Source organism: Chiloscyllium plagiosum, unplaced genomic scaffold (assembly GCF_037043375.1).
Source record: "Chiloscyllium plagiosum isolate Xiang-an unplaced genomic scaffold, Cpla_swu_hap1 HiC_scaffold_19, whole genome shotgun sequence".
In the NCBI taxonomy this organism is placed as follows: Eukaryota; Metazoa; Chordata; class Chondrichthyes; order Orectolobiformes; family Hemiscylliidae; genus Chiloscyllium; species Chiloscyllium plagiosum.
In genome coordinates, this window is record NW_028270157.1 from 18859918 (window position 1) to 18880184 (window position 20267).

The 20267-nt window shown below is 43.8% G+C and overlaps 1 protein-coding gene across 2 annotated transcripts in view; it reads right to left on the bottom strand.

Annotated features, from left to right (window-relative positions):
- Positions 1–210: 210 nt before the first annotated feature.
- The window catches only part of LOC122559795 (tetraspanin-9-like), a 190992-nt gene continuing 170935 nt past the window's right edge, over positions 211–20267 (bottom strand). For both annotated transcript variants that reach the window (XM_087997082.1, XM_087997081.1), the window contains 5 exons: positions 18480–18558; positions 10417–10514; positions 9542–9673; positions 9353–9436; positions 211–4348 (listed from right to left, as the gene is read on the bottom strand). In XM_087997082.1, coding sequence (XP_087853208.1) covers positions 4277–4348; positions 9353–9436; positions 9542–9673; positions 10417–10514; positions 18480–18558 — 465 coding nt within the window. In that variant the 3' untranslated portion in view covers positions 211–4276. The remainder of the gene's footprint in view (positions 4349–9352; positions 9437–9541; positions 9674–10416; positions 10515–18479; positions 18559–20267) is intronic.

Consider the following 20267-nt stretch of genomic DNA (forward strand, 5'->3'; position numbering starts at 1 on the left):
CAATCTTTGTATTAATAGTTACTGAGTTCTTTTATTCATATGTTTTCCTCAGAGTGTGGGCAGATGGTTTGGGTCTCTTTTTTTCTTTTACTGTCAGTGAGTTGAAAGCTCGCAGCTTTTTGGAGTAATAGACCTGAAAATAGTGAACAAAATTGTTCCCCCTCTCCTCATTTTCAGACATAAAACAAAGTATACACTGTGTGAAACGGCTTCATCACCTTGTACTTTAATACAATTGAAAAGATTGTTATTCCGTATCTAAGTGCTATACATAAATAAACTTAGCATTTTCATATATTCTTACAATGCTCATTAACATTTCTAGATTATGAATGGATTCAAAGCATGCTGTAAATAAATCATTGATGTCAAAAGCCATGTCATGTTCAGTAAGGGGAAGGAAACTATTGCAAAGCACAGGGTGAAAACTGATTAAAAATCAGCTATGTTTAGAAAGGAATAAAAGCAGGGGGGAAAAAAACTGTGTGACCTTTGAAGCTCATGAACTGACCAGTGATGTCTCTGGTATGTTAAGCTCTGTTTTACCCAGTCCACTAAAATGATCTCCATGAAGACAAATAGGCAGTCCAATAAGTTCAAGTGTCTGTGTTTATATTTTTACACCCTCACTACTCTCCATGTGTTAAAACAATGTAACTTAACAGCGGACAGGGTCAGTGTCAGAGTCTGTTCCTCCACCCAGATCAACCTCCCTTAACCTCAGCATTATTTTGAACTCACGTCACTAAAAAACGTTATGGTCCCTTTTGCCAGCAAACACTGACCCCCATCCCTCCCTTTCTACTTCAAGGAAGTATTATATATGAGCTCAAAGACAATCAGGTAAAGTCATACCATTAAACATTTCTGCACTCTTTACATTTTACACTGAAGAGATCCAAGGCAAAGAAGCTAAAGGTGATAGAAGCAACATGTAAAAAGTATTCTCGACTGCTACTGATGTGCAACAAATGCAGTAAAACAATATTGAGTGGTACAGACTGCTAAATAAAACAGTGCAACACTAGCTCATACTAACCTGTAACTAACACTATGTAACAATAACTGCTACTGACCTATATTTAATGCAGTGAAACACGAACTGCTACTGATCTGTAATTAACAATGTAGCACTGTTACTGACCTGTAAGTAATACAGTGAAACACTTACTGACCTGTAACTAACACAATGTAGCACTAACTGTGACTGACCTGTAACTAACAGTCTAACACTAACTGTTACTGACCTGTAACTAATACAGTAAACCACTGTTACTGATTTGTAATTAATGCAGTGAAACACTGCTACTGACCTGTATCTGACAGTGTAGCACTAACTGTGACTGACCTGTAACTAACAGTCTAACACTAACTGCTAATTAACACAGTGTAACACTAACCACTACTGACCTGTAACTGAACATAATAAAGACTTCAGGACAAGAAGGATAGAGGGAAGGTGGGAGTTGAGGATGGGGGTAAGAGAAAAGGACAGGATGAGAGAGAAATAAATAATCCTATGTATAAAATATCTATTTCTGTTCCTAAAAAAAGATTAATTAAAATTTGCATGTTCTCCTTCCTATGAAGAATTTCTATTAACAGGAACTGTTTTAGCTCTAACATTGGACGATTGGTTTTCATTCACTTTTGGTTAAATATTTCCTGAGGTAAAGACCTTGCCACTTGCATTCCACTCCAGCCTGCACTTCTATTTAATAAAGACAGATGGAGCCGAGGTCTGAAATGTACTGAGTCAAATCCTTAGAGATTCCACGCGTGGTAATGACAACCCTGATTGCAACAGTGAGCTCCAGTGAGGCGGATTGCAGTTGCAGCAGTCACAACTTCAAAACCCAGAAATAAATCCTTTATCTCCTGAGGTTATTGTTCCTCAGCCAGATTCAAAATGTTAGTATGAACACGCCTGTCTTACTGGATTCTGGAAAATTATTTTCAGCTCTCAAGCTCCTCGGCAAAGATCCCCCAATAATTTGGGAGCCACACAAACGTTCACACAAAATCAGCAGCAACTCAATTTCTCACTGTGTATAACCACGACAGTACCAACATGTTCCTGATATTGAGTCCTGCAAGACAGGAGCTTAGTAACAAGCGAACTATGTGCACTGCAGCACCATGCAATGTACCATCATTCACAGTTTGGAAACCACAGATGGAAGTTAAAAACTGTTGCCGTCGTAAACAGTAACAGATTAGATTCCCTACAGTGTGGAACCAGGCCCTTCAGTCCAAACTGACCCTCTGAAGAGCAACCCACCCAGACCCATTTCCATCTGATTAATGCACCTAACACTATGGGCAACTTAGCTTGGCCAATTCACCTGACCTGCACATCTTTGGACTATGGGAGGAAACTGGAGCACCCGGAGGAAACCCACACAGACACGGGGAGAATGTGAAAACTCCACACAGACAGTCATCCCAGGCTGGAATCGAACCTGGGACTTGAGTGCTGTAAGGCAGCAGTGCTAACCACTGAGCCACCGTGCCACCCCACCAAGAGACCAGCTGTTGAATTGAGTATGTACTGTTCTTCTATATTCACTAGCCAGTTAGACATGTGTGTGCTAAACCACTGACAGATTGCTTGCAATATGGCCGCTCCACTCAAATCCAGCCATTCTCTTCACTCTCAATCTTCACCAACTTTCTGAACAAAACCAATAAACAAGCTGGCCTTTCATCAGAACGGGGAAAGTTATAAATGATTGAAGGTGAAAACGTTGGGGTGAAGTTGGGGGAATGGGAGTGGAACATGAACAGAAGGGAAGGTTTGGGATGGGGTACAAAACCAACAAGCCTGAATGATAAGGGGGTGGGATTCCAAAGGGAATTGCAATGTGACAAGGAGAGAAACAGAACTTTCCCATTATTTTCCACATCACCATTCCTTCTGGCTTTGAAACCTCTTGTTGCTTTAACCGCTGCTGTCTTCCAGTCCATCCCAAATTTTTCCTATTTTTTCACCCAGTTCAAACCTGTTCCTTTGTAAACTCTTCCCAGTTCAGATGAAAGGTCATTGACTGAAAACATTAACTCTGTTTCCTATTGCTGGGCAGTCTTGGCTATCCCCAACATCTGCTGAATTTCTGCTCTTCCTTCGACACAGATCTCGATCCTTTAGTCTGTGCAAATGTCCTCACAACAAACGAGATATCATCACTGAGCATTTTTGGCTTTTAAAGATCACACAGTGGTTTGTGCAGTGACATTAAAGCAGAAAGAGCCCATATAAAACAGTACAAACAGTACAAAAAAATGCTCCATTATTTACTTTAAAGATACAATTCCTAAACTACATTAAAAAAAAGTTCCATTTGTATTTGCAAAGAGTAAGTGAATACATGCTGATGGTCAGACCTCAACTCTGGCTCATGAAATAAAGCAGCAATACCCTCGCAGCAGCTTCCTCACTATAGCTTGTGTTGAGCAGTTCAGGGTGAGTTGCAGCAACACAGGGACTAGGTCATTGTTTTCTGTTACACCTCAGAGAGGTTGTTGAGAAATATTAGCCCCTCAGATGGCATCTGTTGGTTAGTAGTGAGCTGCACCAGGCAAGTACTGACAGTCAACCCTGACTTACAGAATTCCTGTTTTATAAAAAAAGGTACCTGCATGAAGGATATAAATTCTTCTGACTGCTATCTTGTAGACTGTTACTGTCACTGGGGAGCACTGTTTGCCGAGAGAACAGTTCAGACAGATGAGCAAAGTCCTGAGAAACTCCCCCTTCCCTTGCAGACCCGATATAGACAAGTGATCTCCTAACGCAACTCAAGACAGACGTCAGTAAAACTTTCCCATACAAAGAATGAAATGGTTAAAAATCAACTTTCCAGGTGTCAAGCCAGAGATCGGGGCAACAAAACTGTGTCTGTGCTCCGACACGTGGGAATAACTTTGGAATCCTTTTCAAAGTGACATTCCTGTACCAACAGAGCTGTGGCCTGTTGAACATGGAGTTTTGTACTTGTCTGCTCTTTTGTGATGAAGAACGGAGGTTCTGAATCAGCACTACATCTTTCGGAGTAGGAGAGTAGGGGACAAAGTGGAGAGATGGGTGAGCAGAGTTGCCAGAGAGAAACTGACGGTGTTTAGCGCTTTATAATTCTTTGGCAAAAGATTAAGGAGCCATCGGAGCAGGTTTCCCAGTTCAGAGGATGACTAGAACTGTGCCTGGCAGACAAAGCTCCGAGCTTCAGAAGAATGCTTCGTGATATTGTGAGGGCATCGAATCATCATCCAACCAAGATTAGGCTTTGTACTTTTTACCAGTTCTGGAGATCTGATGGAACAACGTCATTGAGAAAGCCATTCCAAGGATCTGAAAGAGAATGGAACAGAACTGAATAAGTTGAGAGAAGCTGCACAAAGTCAGGAGTTTACACTGGAATTCATGTTTCCGTTATCAAAATTCTGGCTTCCCAGTCCGAACCCTCTCAGCACCAATGGGAACAGCGTGCATGCACTGGGAGTATAAATATTTGTCAAGAGTTGGAAACTGCAACAGAAGGGCAGGCATCAGAAAGCGTTCACACGCGATGATCAGAGTTGCCTGAAGGGTGTGGCCCATAAATTATCCGGAACATCTGAAATTGAAAATTATCTTGATTGGCAAAAGTTTAATTGAAGTGCTTTAAAAAAGTCAAAGTGAATTCACCACATATTTTTTCTTTACTCTTTCATGGGATATAGGCGTTGCCAAGGCCTTTTGAACACAGTGTCTTGCTCAGCCCATTTTAGAGGGTATTTAAAAGCCAGTCATGTTGCTGGGGGTCTGGAGTCGCATGTAGACCACAGCAAATAAGGACGGCAGATTTCCTTCCCTAAAGGGCACTGGGATTTAATAGCAATCAATGATTGTTCTATGGTCACCATCATGGAGAACAGCTTTCAAATTCAGGTTTTTATTAACCACCTTTAAATGACTCCACCACCACGATAGGATTTGAACAACGTTCTGAGGGGATCAGCGTGGGCCTCTGCATTATACATTGATTGGATTTGCCACCACTGCACCATCGTCCATGTGGCCGTTCAGACAGGTCAGTTGAGAGTGATGGGTCGGGAACGCTCGTACAAATGGAAGCTAGGTTTGACATCAAGAGATTTCAACTCTTGTACAAACAGCTGTCAACTCTTGGATCAGGAAGGATGTGACCATTCAGCGAATCTTGAAAAGGCTATCCCACAGCTTTGCTCAAGCCCCACAATCCTCCAAACCTTTGTTTTCTAGATATGCATCCAATTCTGTCTTGAAAGTCACAACTGACTTTGACACCCAATGAAATTTTCAGCTCTGCTGTGTTCCTTTTGCTGATCATCATAAACCTGTGTCCTCCAGTTACCATTCCTCCTGACACTGGGAACAACTTTCTCCATCAAAATATTTCATTTTTTTGAACAGCTTGACCAATTCTCCTGTTTGGTTCCAAGGTGAACTTCATCAGTCTTTGTGCTGTGAACATTTCTCATCCCATTTCTTTCTCTTCCTTACAACGCCCAAGAGATCATCTTTCCTACAAGATCCACCCTCTACTTCCTTGACCAATCCTCAGCAAAACCAATGGCCACAAGACTCTCCCAGCAGCCTCTCAGGTGAGCTATGATAGGCAATGACCCTCCCTCCTCACACCCTCGCCAATGAAAACTGCCACTATCACCTCTTTCCTCCCAAATCAAGCCCATCCTTGGGAATGTCTGACTAAACTCAATCCTCCCCAACCTTCCTGCTGCCACTTTCCAAATAAATCGCCATCTTTCCAAAGGCTGAAGGCCCCCTGTCACTGCACTGGAGTGACGGAGTATTTGTGCAAAGGTTCGAATTTAATTTTATGTCGGTGCAGTCAGACATCGGAGACATCTTCAATGGTGTTAACCCACTGCAGAGACGAGCTCCCAACCTCTCTGTCCTTCACAGCCATTACAAAGCGCCACTCATGTTGGAATTACCCCTTTGTAGCATAGGGTCCACACCACCATCTTCAGGTAGGTATAGTGGAGACGCAAGGGGTAGGTTCTTTACACAGAGAGTTGTGAATGCATGGAATGCGTTGCCAGTGGTGGTGGTGGAAGCAGAGTCATTAGGGACATTTAAGCAACTGCTGGACATGGACATGGATTTTATTTTATTTTATTTTAATTTGGGAATATTTTATTTTATTTTAATTTAGGAATAATCCTCGGCACAAAATCGTGGGCCAAAGGGCCTGTTGTGTGCTGTACTTTTCTATGTTCTATAACTCCCCAATGGACACAGCAATGCCCAAACGTTGGAGGTTCCAAGTGAAGTGAAGATTACAGATACCTTCCTGGAAATGGACATGTAGGGGAGGGATGGGCACTGCTGCCATCTGACCCATGACCAATGGGTCAACAAGGGAGGGTCATTCTGCCCGCTCTGACTAGACAGCAGCTGGTTGTTATAAAAATGGGAATCCGTCCTCCTGATGGTGCTTTGAAGTTTGGAAATCGGTCTCACAAAGCACATTTTGCTTCGATCAATTTAAAGGACAGGACAGCAGCCGCCATGCTGATTGAATCACGCTAACTAGAGATATTTCACAGAAACAGGTTAAGGTGTCAGGATTGATCAAAGAAACTGAAGATTCAACAAGATGTTGCATGTGAAGGCGTCAGAGGCAGAATCAGTCTGGTTACCGTTAAAGAATGCTGTTACCCCCCCCCCACCCAAAGGATATATTATATTATGGATCACCAAACTGTGGAAAAGAGACACAGAAGCAGAGATATGGAAATTGCAGACAGATGCAGGAATTAAATCAAACTGATAACAGGGGGCCTGAATTGCCCAGATAAAGACCAGGATAGTCACAGTGTAAAGGATGAAGAAACGCAGGAATCCCTGAAACGTATTCAAGAAAATTTGATCAGTCCCTCTCTCAGGAGGTCCTGTGGTATGGTGGGACAGAAGCTATAGGTCTGCTGGCTTACTGACCACAGATGATTATAAAACTGCCATTGTCAACGTGCGCATTCTTCCAAAACACTCGACATCGGGTAGTAAAAGAAAGAGAACTGAAGGAATTGCGGATGTTGTAAATAAAAAAAACAGAAATTGCTGAAAAAGCTCAACAGGTCTGGCAGCAGCTGTGGAGACAAATCAGAGTTAATGTTTCAGGTCAAGTAACCCTTCCCTTTATTGGGTAAGGAAATGATAATCTCCTGGTCAGCCCTCATGCTGAAGAAAATGCCAAACTTTGCTCATTAGCATGGACCATACCAATGGAAACCCATGACTGAAACACTGAGGATGAGAGAGAAGGCACAGGGCAGGCAGATTGTTACAGTGGAAGTGGACGTTTTAACCCCATGGAGGGAGAGTCGGACGGTGCTTGTGGCCTGGGCCTGCAGTCATCACCTGCTGTGCGCTGGTCAACCTGGCTCACTCCAGCAATGAGTTGGAGGACCTCCATGTGGGAGGACGCCCCGCCCTCAGGTGCTACTGGCCAACCTGATTGGCCAGCAGCTCCATCATGCCCAACAGCACCAGAGCTCATTAGTGGACACTAGTGGCAGTGCAGAAGGAAGATCTTAGTTGCTCCAAAGAAGGTAAAACCCTGGGATTTCATGATTGATGAGGGAGTGGGGTTGGGGGGTGGTATGGATTGATTCTGTCAGGCATCCCTCAACGTGAGGTGTCCCCTTGCCTCCAAACTTTGTGCATATGAGCGTTTAATGGAGACTGCATTTACGAGTGAGGAATTATTTCTTGTCACCCGTATCTAGAAAGAGACAGTGAAAATTGTTTTGTTGCCGCATTGCGGTCTGCTTGGAGTTCAAAAAGAATAAAACTAAACAATGTAAATAGAGTTAATCTTCTGTAAGAGGGGGTCTTCAAACACATCTCCAAGCCTTCTGCACGGGGTCCTGGGCCTCAAGGGGTCCTCGCTCTGGGTACAGAAATGGAAATCTGGCCAAGAGTCAGGCATACTGCAGTGAGGAGTCCCCACTGTATTAATGGGGTCAACTGAACTTTTACTTAACTCGATCAAAACTTATTAGCTGCATATATAATTGAGGTCTTAGCACTGATCCCTGTGGCACTCCACTAGTTACAACTTCAAAGTAACCCAGCAGGAAACTGCAGCCTACTTAACCTAACATCGATTATGGGGAAGGTTCTAGAATCCATTGTCACGAAGATTACAACAAGACGATTAAAAATCTCAGGTAGAATCAGCTTGACTTTGTGAAAGGGAAATTATGTTTAACCAATCTATTGGGAGTTTATATTTTGATGAAGTAACATTCCTGGTGGATGGAATGGAACGGAAAGATGTGATGTATCTGGATTTCCAGAAGGTGTTCGATAAGGCACACCCCGTCCTGCCCATTAAAAGGTGGCTGCACAACCAAAGATGTGGTCTAGGACTCACCAATGGATAACGGATTATTTAGCAGACATGAAGCGAAGATTAGGGATAGTTTGGTCATTTTGGGGTTGGTAAATTGTAACTAGTGAAACGCCACAGGGATCAGTTTCTGGTCCTGAACTATTAACAATCTTTATCGATGATCATCTCCAATGAGAGACAACCTATCTTACTGAAACATATAAGATCTTGAGGGTACATGATAGGATGGATGCCCAGAGGATGTTTCCTCTTCTGGGGAGATTAAAACAAGGCACACTATTTAAGAATGAGCTCTCCTTTTTAAGGTAGAGATGGAGATCTTTTTTCTCTTTCGGAAGGTTACTTGAGTGTGGAATTCTCTGAAGGTAGTTGGAGGCTAGCTCTTTGCATCTATTCAAGGCTGAGTGAGGTAGATTTTTGATGGACAAGAGAGTTAAGGGGCAGATGGGAAAGTGCAACTGAGACCACAACCAGGCCAAACGTGATCTTCATGTGTTGATGGAACAGACCCAAAGGGCTGAATGGCCTACTTCTGTTCCTATTAAAGATGTAGAAATTAAAATGCAACTTGAAAGTGGAAGCCATTGAAAATTGTTAGCCTTATCGTGCAGTCGAGACCCAAGTTTAGACAGTAGTGAGATCCAAACCACAAAAGGATTTTTATTGAGGGGCTGAATGAACACTTTGTATCTGTCTTCATTACAGAAAAGGATATTGCCAAACTAACACAAATGAGAAGTGTTCTGCCATATTAGATGAGATAAAAGCAGATATGGAAGTTTGGCAATGGTTGAGGTAGAGAATTCACCCAGACCAGACATGATGGTCTGTACTGAAGGAAACAAATTCTAGTCACAATCTTCCAGTCATTGTTGTGCCAGAGGACTGGAGGTTTGCAAGTCTTACAGGCCGTGTTTCAGTCGGTCAGAGCCATTGGAAAGACACTGTACCTGAATCACCACAATGGACATCACTATCGAGCCAATCACAGCTGTTTGCTTCTCAAGCAACGTCTCAATCGTGTCATAGCAACCCTAAAACAGAGAGAGAGAGAGGGAGGAGGTATTAGCCTCACACAACATTGAGCAAACTATTAGTGTGGGGGGGGATGCTAGCAGACTGGAATGCCAAGCACATACCTGCACAAACCACTTGCTGGGATTGACCTCTCCACACCCTCTGCTGTATTCCTGACAGCAGGAATCAGGGACTTTGTTACCACCCAGTATGTTATGCCAATCTGTTGCATTGTCAACACCGCAGCACTCATACTGCAAGAAAGAAAGAGAGGTGTACACATTACTGTAATGTACTGAACTGCGAGGTGGGGCGGGGGAGGGATGGAGAGAAAGAGGGAGAGAGGGAGGAGGGAGAGGCAGGAGGGGGTGGGCGAGAGATGGGGGAAGGGAGTGGGTGTGAGATGGGGGAAGGGTAGAGGTGGGGGTGGGGAGAGGGACGGAGGGAGGGAGAGAGACAGAGAGAGACAGAGAGAGAGACAGATAGAGAGTGAGTAAGAGAGAGAGAATGAGAATAAGAGACTGAAAAAGAAACCAAAACAGATCGAAAAGGGGGAGAGAGAGACAGATGGAGACATAATATCCATGTGTGAAAGGAGGGAGAGTTGGACACCAGTGTGTATGTGTGTGTGTGAGACAGAGAGACACAGGGACAGGGGGCTGTATTAATATGAGCAGATTTTATAAAGTTGTGTTGTAAGCGGAGGATATGAGAGACTGTCCAAAATCCATGTTCTGATTGGTCTGTTAACATGTAAATTTCATATTTCCTTCAATTTGGCAAGTAATGTATCAAGTGTGGATTACAAATTGTTTAAAATGAATCAAACACCACAGTTTTACACGAAAATCCATTATCATCTTGAAACGATGTTCCAGACGTAGGACTATGTCCCAGGTCATGAAGGGAAGGTCAGGCATGGGGTGAGGTTTGGCAGGGGGGACAAGCTAGAGATTAGTGAGTCAGATGGCATCTTCCTCTGTAGTGTAAAACACACCTCTGTCTGAATGATGTTCCATGCGTTAGTCAGTCCAATATTTCCCTCTGATTCGTATAGTCTCAGGCCCAACTTCAGATCCCCACGTGCATACTCTGCTACCTGTGAGGAAATAAGAAACTGTGTTTAAGAGCCAGACAGGAATAAGGCATAATCCACATGTGTAAAATGAACATACAAACGGGTCTCCGATCGATAAATTGCCTGACTAACAAGTGCTTGTATTTATGAGTACAGTCCCATACAGGGGTGTATTAATATTAAGTGTAAAGCTTCAACCTGCGAATGTTTCCTTGTACTTATGAATGGCTATTTGATATTGTCGTGCACTATGTTCCAACCTGTGTACAAATTGACTTATGAATGGACTCAGGAACGGAACCCATTCACAACAGAGAGATGACTGATATTCACATCTACTCCCCCAACTCTTAGCCCATCAATACGCAGACTATTACTGTCACAGCACCCTCTTGTGGTCATGTGCATATCTGTATGTGTGAGAAGAAACCTGACGTACAGTTTATCCTGACATACACATAAATTCTGTCCTTTTGAGAGACAAATCCTCCGTCTCAGGCTGTGACAGGTCTTTCCCCAAGTTTTGAAGGTGACCTTGGGAAACGAGTGGTTAAGTCAGATTTGTAAATAAATGGAAAACAAGAGAAATATAATAAAAGGTGCAAAGAATTTTCCTCATTGTGTCACATATTCATTATGAAGGGAGCAAATTGTAACAACTGAGGTCGGAGCAATACACTCATTCCTTTATATTCCCACTCCTCCATTGGCCATCACTAATATTTTACTTAACCAGGTTGCTGATGCGACCAATTATATAGGTCTTAGGTGTAGGTTTGCTCGCTGAGCTGTAAAGTTCATTTCCAGACGTTTTGTTCCCTTACTAGGTAACATCTTCAGTGGACCTCATGTGAAGCAATGCTGAAAATTCCTGCTTTCTATTTATATGTTTGGGTTTCTTTGGGTTGGTGATGTCATTTCCTGTGGTAATGGTATTTCCTGTGGTGAAGTCAATTCCTGTTCCTTTTCTCAGGGGGTGGTAGATGGGGTCTAACTCGATGTGTTTGTTGATAGAGTTCTGGTTGGAATGCCATGCTTCTAGGAATTCTCGTGAGTGTCTCTGTTTGGTTTGTCCTGGGATGGATGTGCTGTCCCAGTCGAAGTGGTGTCTTTCCTCATCCGTATGTGAGGATACTAGTGAGAGATACTAGTCTTTTCAACATTGCTTCATATGAGGTCCACTGAAGATGTTACCTAGTAAGGTAATGAAACGTCTGGAAATGAACCTTTCAGCTCAGTGAGCAAACCTCCATACAAAACCTCAACCTGAGCTACAAATCTTCTCAAAACTCGCTAATATAGGTCTTAGGCTGAATCAAGTCCAGTATTTAGGGCAATTCAGCCAGTCATACAGTCATAGAGATGTACAGCACGGAAACAGACCCTTCGGTCCAACTCGTCCATGCCAACCAGATATTCTAATCTAATCTAGTCCCATTTGCCAGCATTTGGCCCATATCCCTCTAGACCCTTCCTATTCATAGACCCATCCAGATTCCTTTTAAATGTTGTAATTGTACCAGCCTCCACCACTTCCTCTGGAAGCTCATTCAATACATGTCCCATCCTCTATGTGAAAAAGTAGCCCCTTAGGTCCCTTTTAAATCTTTCTTCTCTTACCCTAAATCTATGCCCTCTAGTTTTGAACTCTCCTACCCCAGGGAAATGACTTTGTCTATTCACCCTATCCATGCCCCTCATGATTTTATAAACCTCTATAAGGTCACCCCTCAGCCTCCGACCCTCCAAGAAAAATTTCCCCAGCCTATTCAGCCTCTCCCTAAAGCTCGAATCCTTCAACCCTGGCAACTCCCTTGTAAAATCTTTTCTAAACCTTTTCAAGTGGGCAGCACGGTGGCACAGTGGTTAGCACTGCTGCCTCACAGTGCCAGAGACCTGGGTTAAATTCCCGCCTCAGGCAATTGTCTGTGTGGAGTTTGCACGTTCTCCTCGTGTCTGCGTGGGTTTCTTCCGGGTGCTCCGGTTTCCTCCCACAGTCCAATGATGTGCAGGTTTGGTGAATTGGCCATGCTAAATTGCCCATAGTGTTAAGTGAAGGGGTAAATGTAGGGGAATGGGTCTGGGTGGGTTGCTCTTCGGAGGGTCGGTGTGGACTTGTTGGGCCGAAGGAGCCTGTTTCCACACTGTAAGTAATCTAAAAAAAAGTGTCCTTCTGATAGCAGGGAGACCAGAACTGAACACAGTATTTCAAAAGTGGCCTAACCAATGTTCTGTACATCCACAAAGTGACACTCCAACTCCTATACTCAATGCAATGACAAAGAAAAGCAAGTGTACCAATGCCTTCTTCACTATCCTGTCATCTGTGACTCTACTTTCAAGGAACTATGAATGTCCAAGGTCTCTTTGTTTCGAACACTCTAAAGGACTTTATTGTTAACTGTCTAAGTCCTGCCCTGATTTGCCTTACCAAACTGCAGCGCCTCACATTTATCTAAATTAAACACTATGTGCCAGTCCTCGGTCCATCTGATGAAGGTCCTGCTGTTCTTGCAGATATTTGCAGAACACATCTAACAGCTATCTCCCCCTCAAATTTTAGTGACACAATCTCATTAGGAGTTCCAAAGGATTTCACTTGATGGCCAGACCTTGAAACCCACTGAACAGTCTGTATTTGTTCAGAGGCGGCAGGTATCAGTGGTTCAACCAGGATTTATTCCTATTTGCCCAGAAGGCAGTTAAGGTGCAACTCCATTGCCATGGATCTGGAGTAGGTCAGACCAAGTAAGGACAGATTTCCTTTCTTAGCAAACTGGGTGATATTTTATGACAATTGACAGTAGTTAGGTGGTTACCATTAGCTGAGTTTGCTTTTCCAGATTTCAAGATCTGCCCTGGTGTGATTTGAACCCAGAATGTTGGCCTGGAGTTCTGGATTGCTAGTCCAGTGTCATTACCACTACACCACCACCTGCTACCTGTGGTGTACCTTCCTTTCTTGGGACAATGTTGACCTGGATCCATGGAAACAGCACTGCAGGGTATAATCCTTACAAAAGGTAAGCTTCACCATGTCAGTACCCGTCAGATTTTTCCTGAATTCTAGTCTCACTCAGTTACACAAAACAAGTACTGCCTGTGGGTTTCCTTCATTCTTGCTTACAAACACACATGGCTTTCCTGGAGTCCTCTCAGCTCGCACAACCACCTGATGAAGGATCGGCGCTCCGAAAGCTAGTGCTTCCAAATAAACCTGTTGGACTATAACCTGGCGTTGTGTGATTTTTAACTTTGTTCACCCCAGCTCAACACCGGCATCTCCAAATCATCAGCTCCCAGGACATTTCTGGAGCTCTGACTCCCATCACTTACCTGTCTCGCTATTCCTAGACCTTCTGTTGAGGTTTGAACAGCACAGGACCATTCAGCTGTTCCAGACTTCTCACTGAGTCCCTAACTCTGCGGACTCAATGCAATTCATCTGGTTTTTTTCCCCCCACAATATGGCTTAACAGTTCTTTTCTGCTTGAATCGGTCTTCATCTCCAACTGACTATGACCCAGGAACTGCTCTTCGCCAACCCTGAACGGTTTCAACTGAACTTGGGAGTGGGAATCTGGAAGACTTTGCAGATTCCCACTCATGTTCCGAGGCAAAACTGGATGGAAAGTTGTATTATGGTCCATTGAAATGTAGCAAATCAGCCATATGACAATCCCTCAGAACTCTCTGTACCCTGAATGTGACAATACTCACCGAATGCCTGCATTGTCAATACACATTGATATAACAAAAAGGATCTCATCCGAATATATACCATTAAAAACTGTTTTAGTTGAGTTGATTTTCCAATTACTACTCTGTTTTAGTTTGCCCTGCAAAGAAATCACATCAGTTTGTCATTGTTTGGGGCAAAGATAGGGCCTGTAATGCAGAAGTTCAGATTGATATCCTGATGACACAGGGTTCGAATCCCACTGTGGTAGCTCATGGAATTTAAATTCAAATTGATAATTGTGGAATTGAAAGCAAGTCTCAAGTGACCATAGCAACTACTGTCCATTGTTGCAAAAACACATTTCGTTCAGGGAAGAAAACCTACCATCCTGGCCCTGTCCCACAGCTTAATGGCCTCCATGGCAAAAGTGAGGGCTTCAGATGCTGGAGATCAGAGTCAAGATTAGAGTGGTGCTGGAAAAGCACAGCAGGTCAGGCAGCATCCGAGGAGCAGGAAAATCGACTTTTTGGGCAGGAGCCCTTCATCAGGAATGAGACTGGGAGCCTCCGGGGTGGAGAGATAAATGGGAGAGAGTGGATTTCACCAGTTTCCTCATTTCCCCTCCCCCCACCTTACCCCAGTTCCAATCTTCCAGGTCAGCACCATCCTCATGATCTGTCCTACCTGCCAATCTCCCTTCTCATCTACCTACTCCACCCTCCTCTCTGACCTATCACCTTCCTCCCCACCTCCATCCATCTATTGCACTCTTAGCTACCTTCTCCCCAATCCCACCCCCTCTCATTTATCTCTCCACCCCGGAGGCTCCCTGCCTTCATTCCTGATGAAGGGCTTTTGCATGAAACGCCGATTTTCCTGCTCCTCGGATGCTGCCTGACCTGCTGTGCTTTTCCAGCACCACTCTAATCTTGACTAATGCCTTCCATGTCAGGCCACTCAGTACAAAGGCAATTAGAGCTTTTCTATAACAAATACATCAAACCTAACTGAACATGATTTTCCATAAGTACAGAATCTGAAATTAAATATGAATTAGTTGCATTATTTTATTATGTTAGGCCACCCTGGTGTTACACTAACACTCCTCCAGAGTGGGTTTGAGTCTGGAACACTGACCAGTCCATTCTTTACCCCATCCCTCTTTAAAGAAACTCCACAGGCAGAAGGGAGAATGGTAAATGATCTTGTACTCTTTTTAAAATGGCCTTCCACATGATATCCTGCGACTATTCCAGTTAATGTATGCTTTCATTGTCAACACAATTCCTGATAACTCCACAAGGCATTTTAAATTATTTTTAATCAACATGCTCAGAGACGTTATTACACACCATTAGAGGTGGTGGGACTTGAATTCAGATCTCCTGGCTCAGCACAAGGTACTTAGGTGATACGTGGATAAATTATCCAACAGACTGTAACATCCGAGTTACAATGAAGAGTAGATGGCCCCCAGGCAAACTGTTCCATCGGACAAAGGACAGGAAGACTGAAGGAGTAGATGGAGGACTGATCAGACTTTCCAATGAAAGGAGAGATGCTGCAAGCGGGATGCGTGCCGTCATGAAGGGAAGGTACTGTAACCAGGGGAGGATCCTGTAGTGAAGGGACAGCACTGTAATGAGAGGTAGTTGCCATAATGAAGGGAAGGTGCTATAATACAGGAAGGTACTGTATAGAGGGGGCATCCTATAAGGTGGGAGGCATGCTGGAGTGAGAGGAGTGAACTGTGAAGGGGTCAGGGTGTCCTAATGAGAGGAGAATTCTGTACCTGTGCAACAAGGGGAGAGTGCTGTAATGAGGGGAGGGTGTAATGAGAGGAGGTTGTAATAAGGTGAACTTTCATCTTTTATTTAATTCACCAAATCTGACAGCCATATCCTGGTACCATGTGCAATACATTTGAGGAACCAATTAACACACAGCTATGGTGTCTTGCTGTGGTGACTGAAGGAACAAGAATGGGGCCAGGATCAAATGTTAATTGAACCATCCCTTTCCCAGCAGCTGAGCTGCCAACAACTACATTTGGCCCTAGAGTCTTTAGCGAGCTTCAGGTCAGGTTTCCTTAATAAACAGTTATTGATCAGCAGTGACAAGGTGTCTGCTCTAAATGACCTTTCCCTCAAGTTCCCTCTTTAAAATAACCATTCCCCTGAGCCCTTGGTTTTAAATATGGGGGGAGTGGGAATCTGCCAAAGGCTCATTGTCCAAGAATGGGTGGGAATGGGTTTGAACAGCACAGACACAGGAAATTCAAACCACTCAAACTTCGAAGAGGGTGTCACTGGCCAGTGCCTGACTAAGAGCTGGATCCCAGTCGCTCTCGGGGGCTGCCTGATCTTCTTATGTTAACCATGGAGCAACATTAATGAAAATAAAAGGAGAGCGAAAGAGTGCAAACAGGGAACTGCAAGCTAGTTAGCCTGAGGACAGTAGTTAGGAAATCTTGTAACAAAGTCCTAACAGTACACTTCAAAAATCATAACTTGATCAGACAGAGCCGACGTAGTTTACAAAAGGGAGAAAGCATTCATCAAATTCATTAGACTTTTCTGAAGGTACAACTATTCAGGTACACAAAAGGGAAATAGTAAAGGTTTTTTCGGATTTCCATAATGTATTTAATTAGGTGCCACACAAAACATTGATATACAGGATAAGGTCTCACGGAGTCAGAAAAGTACATCCATCATTAAATGTGATTCTGCTATTGGAAACTATTCGTGAGATAATCTAGACTGTGCTGAGAATTAGACCATCAGTCCAACTCCCAGTGTGATGCATTTGCTTGTACTAGGTGCTACCTATATTAATGCATAGGACACAGTTTTATGAAGGGTAAAGGAATTAGTCTACATATAGGTTATTCTGCTATAAGTGACAGTCTTGTCCCTCTGTAACCTGCCGCTATAGAAAATAGCTATACCCATTCAGCAGAAAGCTTGCATTATCCAAACAATGTCCACAATTCATCAATCACGATATAGCCAATTCACATTGATGAAATGCACGTTATAGCATAAAAAACGGAGTTATGGAGGCAGCCAATAAGACCGTAAGAAATGGAACAGGAGTTGGCCGTTCACCCCTTCAAGCTTGCTCCAAGAATCCTCATGTCCACTTTCCTGCCCTTTCCCCATGATCCTCGGTGCCCCTACTGTAATACTGTTGTATTACCATGACAACACTCTAGCCAATCAGAATCTCCCTGCCTGGTCTGAGAATTAGGGTTGACAGTTAACTGTTCAGTAGCATCCTCATGGCAACGATGGCCTAACCAATCAGCACCCTCTTCTCTTGCTGAGTAAAATGATGTCCCTTTCTGCCAGGTTATTATTGGCCTCCTAATTTTGATGAGTGCAAGATGAAAGGCTTTGCCTCTTGTCCCCTCTTTGCAATGTTTCATTTCCAGCAAGCAATTATTTATACTCTTCAGTATTGTAACACTATCTATTCTTTGTATATTTACAGGTTACTGTGCACTCAAGTAACTAACTCTTTAAAGTGTCTCTCTGCTCTGTGCTGCTCTCTACTGATGCCAGAGTAACATTTGATTTACATTTGTTCATGGAATGAGTGTTTCTGGCACTCACTATTACCCATCCCAGGATTCAACTACATTGCTGTGGATCCTAAACTAATTCCACTACCCACTCATAGAATCCCTACAGTATGGAAGCAAGCCATTTAGTCCATCAAGTCCACACCAGCCATCTGAAGAGTATCCCATCCAGACTCACTGCCCGCCCCCCCCCCCCACCTCCCCTTATAACCCTGTATTTCTCACAGCTAACCCATCTAACCTGCATGGGTAATTTCCCATAGCCAATCCACCTAACCTGCACATCTTTGGACTGTGGGAGGAAACCGGAGCAAACCCACCCAGATGGAGGGAAGATGTGCAAATTCCACATAGACAGTCGCCAAAGCTGGAATTAAACCCAGGTCCCTGACGCTGTGAGACAGCAGTGTCTAACCACTGAGCCACCGTGTCACTCACCAACTGCTTCACCTCCTGGACGTTGTGTAGTATCTGTCCTTCCTCCTCCCTGGACCTTGCTTTAGCAGAGCAGGTAAGGCAGGAAAATAATCAACGCTCTCACCTAGCTTTGGAGAGTTTATCACCTCTGGTCAAGGACCTATTAAATTATCCATAGCAGCTCCTCTGAGCTGTTCCCTAATGTGAATTGATGAGGAATGCAGCAGTCTGCTATATTCTGACTTGCTGATCAAAGTTTCCAATGTTTTGTTGCAACATGAAAGTGAGGCCAAACACCTACCTCTGTCCTGTACACGAAGAACAGAATGACGAGGATCAGCTCCATAAAGAAAATGATCAGCAGGACAATGAAAAACTGGAACAGAAAGAGAAGAGCACATTATTAAAGCAGGTGGGAATTCGGAATACCATAACTCAAACATGGCAGGAAACACCAATCGCCTTCCTGACATTCAGACAGCTTAAATATAGCAGTTACATTCGCGTAGCATCCTACAGAGCATACATCACACCAATGGCATCTCCAGGAGGTGCAGTTAGTCATTCAGTTGGCAAAGTCTGTCCATATTCCTGAACAAGGGCTCAAAATGTTGAGTCTCCTGCTCCTCAGATGCTGCCTGACCGGCTGTGCTTTTCCAGCACCACACTTTTTGACACTAAAGTCTGTTCACAGGAAGATCCCTCAAATGAAACTTAAGATGTAGCTATTCTCCTTTCAGTAGTACCTGGGCAGGAGGCACAACAAACACTGACACCACTACCTCCTCCTGGGCTGGACAAGAACTGCAAAATGACGAGGGCCATCGTCTCCAAGTTCCCCTCCAAGCCACTCGCCATCCGATTTGGAAAATCTATCACCCTTTCTTCAGCGTTGCTGGGTCAAAATCCCGGAGCTGGCTCCCTAAGAGCACCATGGGTCTACCTACAGCACAAGGACCACAGCAGCTCAATACCACCTTCTCCAGGGGCAATCGGTGGGGAGTAACATATCTGGGCCCACATCACAAGGAGAGAAGATTAAAGGAGAAAAGACACCCTGAGAAATGGATAGTTTTACTGTGCACAGTGCCCAAGTTGGATTAGAGTGAGGAGTGTGTTACCGTATTGGGATCGTGATTCAGTTCTGGGAAGCAATTGAAGGCAGCTTTAAGGGTAATGCATGGGTTTTCAATAAGGAAAAATAGCAAATAGACAGTAATTATTTAAATGAGGATATAGAGCAAACAAGCTCAGGGATAACGCAAATGTTAGGCTACAACTAGATTTTTAAAAATTCATTCATTGGCAGGAGCAGCATTTAATGCCCATCACAACTTGCCCATTGGGGCTGTTAAGATTAAACCATATTACTGTGGTAAAAACAAGGACTGCAGATGCTGGAAACCAGATTCTAGATTAGAGTGGTGCTGGAAAAGCACAGCAGGTCAGGCAGCATCCGAGGAGCAGGAAAATTGACGTTTTGGGCAAAAGCCCTCGATCAGGAATAGAGGCAGGGAACTTGCAGAGTGGACTGTGGGTCTGGTGTCACATGCAAGGATGGCAGCTTCCTCCCCTAAAGGACATTAGTGAGTCAGATGGATTTTTTCTGACAATCAACAATGAGACTCAATTCCAGATTTTGTTGAATTCAAATTCCACAATCTGCCTTGGCAGGATTTGAACCTGGGTCCCCAGAATGCATCCTGGATTAACAGTCCGGCAGTGGTACCATTAGGCCGTCGCTTCTCTCTGTTGCATCCAGTTTTGAGTTCCTCACTTGATGTTGTACACAGAGGGAGCAGTGAATGACTGAGATAATCGTATAATCCGTAACTATGCAAGAGGCCAATGGGATGTGGACTCTTTCCAATTAGGCAGAGAAGAATTAATTACCATGGAAGCAATCACTGATCACTGGTTAAGACACCTTCTGTTTGGAAATTGGCCAAGAATGAATAAGTAAATTGCATACTGTGACACTCATGTCAGTCCAGGGCAGTGGGTGTGGGAGAGGTTGGTGCAGATCCCCCTTGTGTTGGGCTATGTCCGAAAAGCAGAATTACAGGCTATTTGTGATATCTTATC